The sequence below is a fragment of the Glycine soja genome, chromosome 14 (genome assembly GCF_004193775.1).
Source record: "Glycine soja cultivar W05 chromosome 14, ASM419377v2, whole genome shotgun sequence".
Taxonomy (NCBI): Eukaryota; Viridiplantae; Streptophyta; class Magnoliopsida; order Fabales; family Fabaceae; genus Glycine; species Glycine soja.
This window is the reverse complement of record NC_041015.1, coordinates 50,791,461-50,793,591: the sequence shown is the minus strand read 5'-3', so window position 1 is coordinate 50,793,591 and position 2,131 is coordinate 50,791,461. Positions and strand designations below refer to the sequence as shown.

At 38.5% G+C, this 2,131-nt stretch overlaps 1 protein-coding gene across 1 annotated transcript; it reads right to left on the bottom strand.

The window, feature by feature from the left end:
• Positions 1–566: 566 nt before the first annotated feature.
• Positions 567–1,921, bottom strand: LOC114384319 (auxin-induced protein 6B-like). Its single transcript, XM_028343984.1, has one exon. The coding sequence runs from the start codon at positions 1,783–1,785 to the stop codon at positions 1,330–1,332; it is 456 nt and encodes a 151-aa protein (XP_028199785.1). The 5' UTR covers positions 1,786–1,921; the 3' UTR covers positions 567–1,329.
• Between the last annotated feature and the right edge of the window lie 210 nt (positions 1,922–2,131).

The window sequence follows — 2,131 nt, the reverse complement described above, 5'->3', positions numbered from 1 at the left end:
CTAAATAATTAAAAAAAGTTTATAGGATAAAAAAAAAAGAAGCGTCAAATACAATTTAAAAAAACACCGAGAAATGAGTACAATTTACTCAAAAATATATTATAGTGCCGAAATAGTGACCGTCTGTCGTTTTGTATCTCAACATCGTTAAATTAGTGCTTAACAAAACAATTTGAAGTAAAAGAACAAGTAGTAGTTAATTAAAAAGAGAGAAAGTGAGAGAGGAGAATAACGCCAAGAATAGACCACTCCGCGCACTCATCAGAGTGTTCTTGGGACCAAACCAAACCGGAATCAGCTGAAAACATAGCAAGTCACACTTTGCGTTGCTTTCACGTGGCTTCCTATCATTATAACTCCCACAACTGCTACCGTCATTGCAACGTCCACACAAACAAACAAACTTTATCGCACTATTTAATAACACAACTCTAAACATAAAAAACAATAACCAAATTTCAGGCCACCCAACTAACATTACACAAATACTTGTCAATTAACTAGTTGTAAAAAATGACACAATCATAGTAATTAATAAAAAAGTACTAACTTTAGGTACGGAGAAATTCAATCCAATAAATTAATTTATTAGACATAAATAATTAATATGTTAAATTTAAAATTCATCAACTGGGGATGATATTCCAGTTCAAAATTTTATTTATTTTTTAATCGAACCATGAACAGTCACACCTTTTTTTCCATGTACAGAAAAATTAAAACAAAAAAAAATTGAATTGAATTTGAAATTTCTCTATAATTTCATTTCCATTCATCAAATCAAATCAAATACATACACAATAGTACTTCACAATTTTAGCATAGTTAGAGACTCATCTCAGCTTGAAAATAGCCATGAAATCACAGCCTCCACTCCAATCCGAACCCGGGACGACTCCAACCCTTTGCCATCTCCTGGATCGACATTTTTGTGAAACCATTCTTTGTTTTTGGTGTACAATGACGATAACAAGGACCCAACATGTAATAAATCCTCGTACATCTATCTCAACCGTCACCACTAGACCAATCCTAATGGATCTCGCACAAATCACATAAAAATAATACACTCACTAACATCTAATAATAAAATGAGATCTTAATGTAATAATGTGCTTCTCCCTATGTACTCTTAAAATCCCCTCACCCCATCTTCCTGAGGTAATAATGATAATAATTACATAAAAAAATTTCTCATCATAACTCAAATTTCAACCAAAATGAGGGTTAATTGAATTGTCGTACCTTGCAAAACTCGGGCGAGTCACCATTGAACCGAACCCTCAAATATGCTCAAAATAACGGTTTAGTTTGGTTGGATTTGAAAAATTACCAGATGGTTTTGTCAGTGGGGCCATGTAGGAGTGGTCTGGACTCAGGCCAGAAGTCGAGGTTGTTGCTGATGCCGACGTGGCAGTGGTGTCTCTGAAAGTCGTCGAGTTCGAGGTTTAAGAAGCGGTTCGATTTGGCCGGGTCGGACCGGGAAATGAACCGGAGAACGTCTTGGAAGAGCGTTTCGTCGCAGGGGATGGCTAAGGGTCCGTGGTTGGTGAAGCCGTACTCTTCCTCTGCTTGTAGGAGGAGCTTCTTGAAGACGGGGTGGTTCAGGTACGTGGCGCGCACCACGAATCTGGTGAGGTTGCTGCCCACGCACACCGCCACGTGCCCCGCGGGCACATCGGACGGTGGTGCACGGTTCGCGGACATTCGGGCCTTGTTGCGCCACCGCCGCAGCATCTGCCGGAGACGTACAATGTGTCGGATTTGGCTGCATTTCGCTGACATTTTGATTAGTGTTTCACTTTTGCTGTTGTTCTTCTTTTGTGTTGCAATATATGGAAGTGATGATGAATGCTTGAAGCTTGAAAGAGAGCGAGATGTTAAAAATCAAGGGTTGCGGGGATTTGAAGAATGCAGAGAGATTGAGAATTTATAGTGGGGAGGTTGGGAAAGTGGCCTTGGTGTTTGGGGATAATTACAAACTAGTCACTGCTACTGTCTCCGCTTCTTGTAGCAAAGTTATTGGTTTATTCATGGCTACATATCAATTTTAGTTCTTCAAAATCTGTCACTTAGTAATAAATTAAGTCTTAAAAAATGGAAACTTTAAATTTGGTATTTGAATATGAAA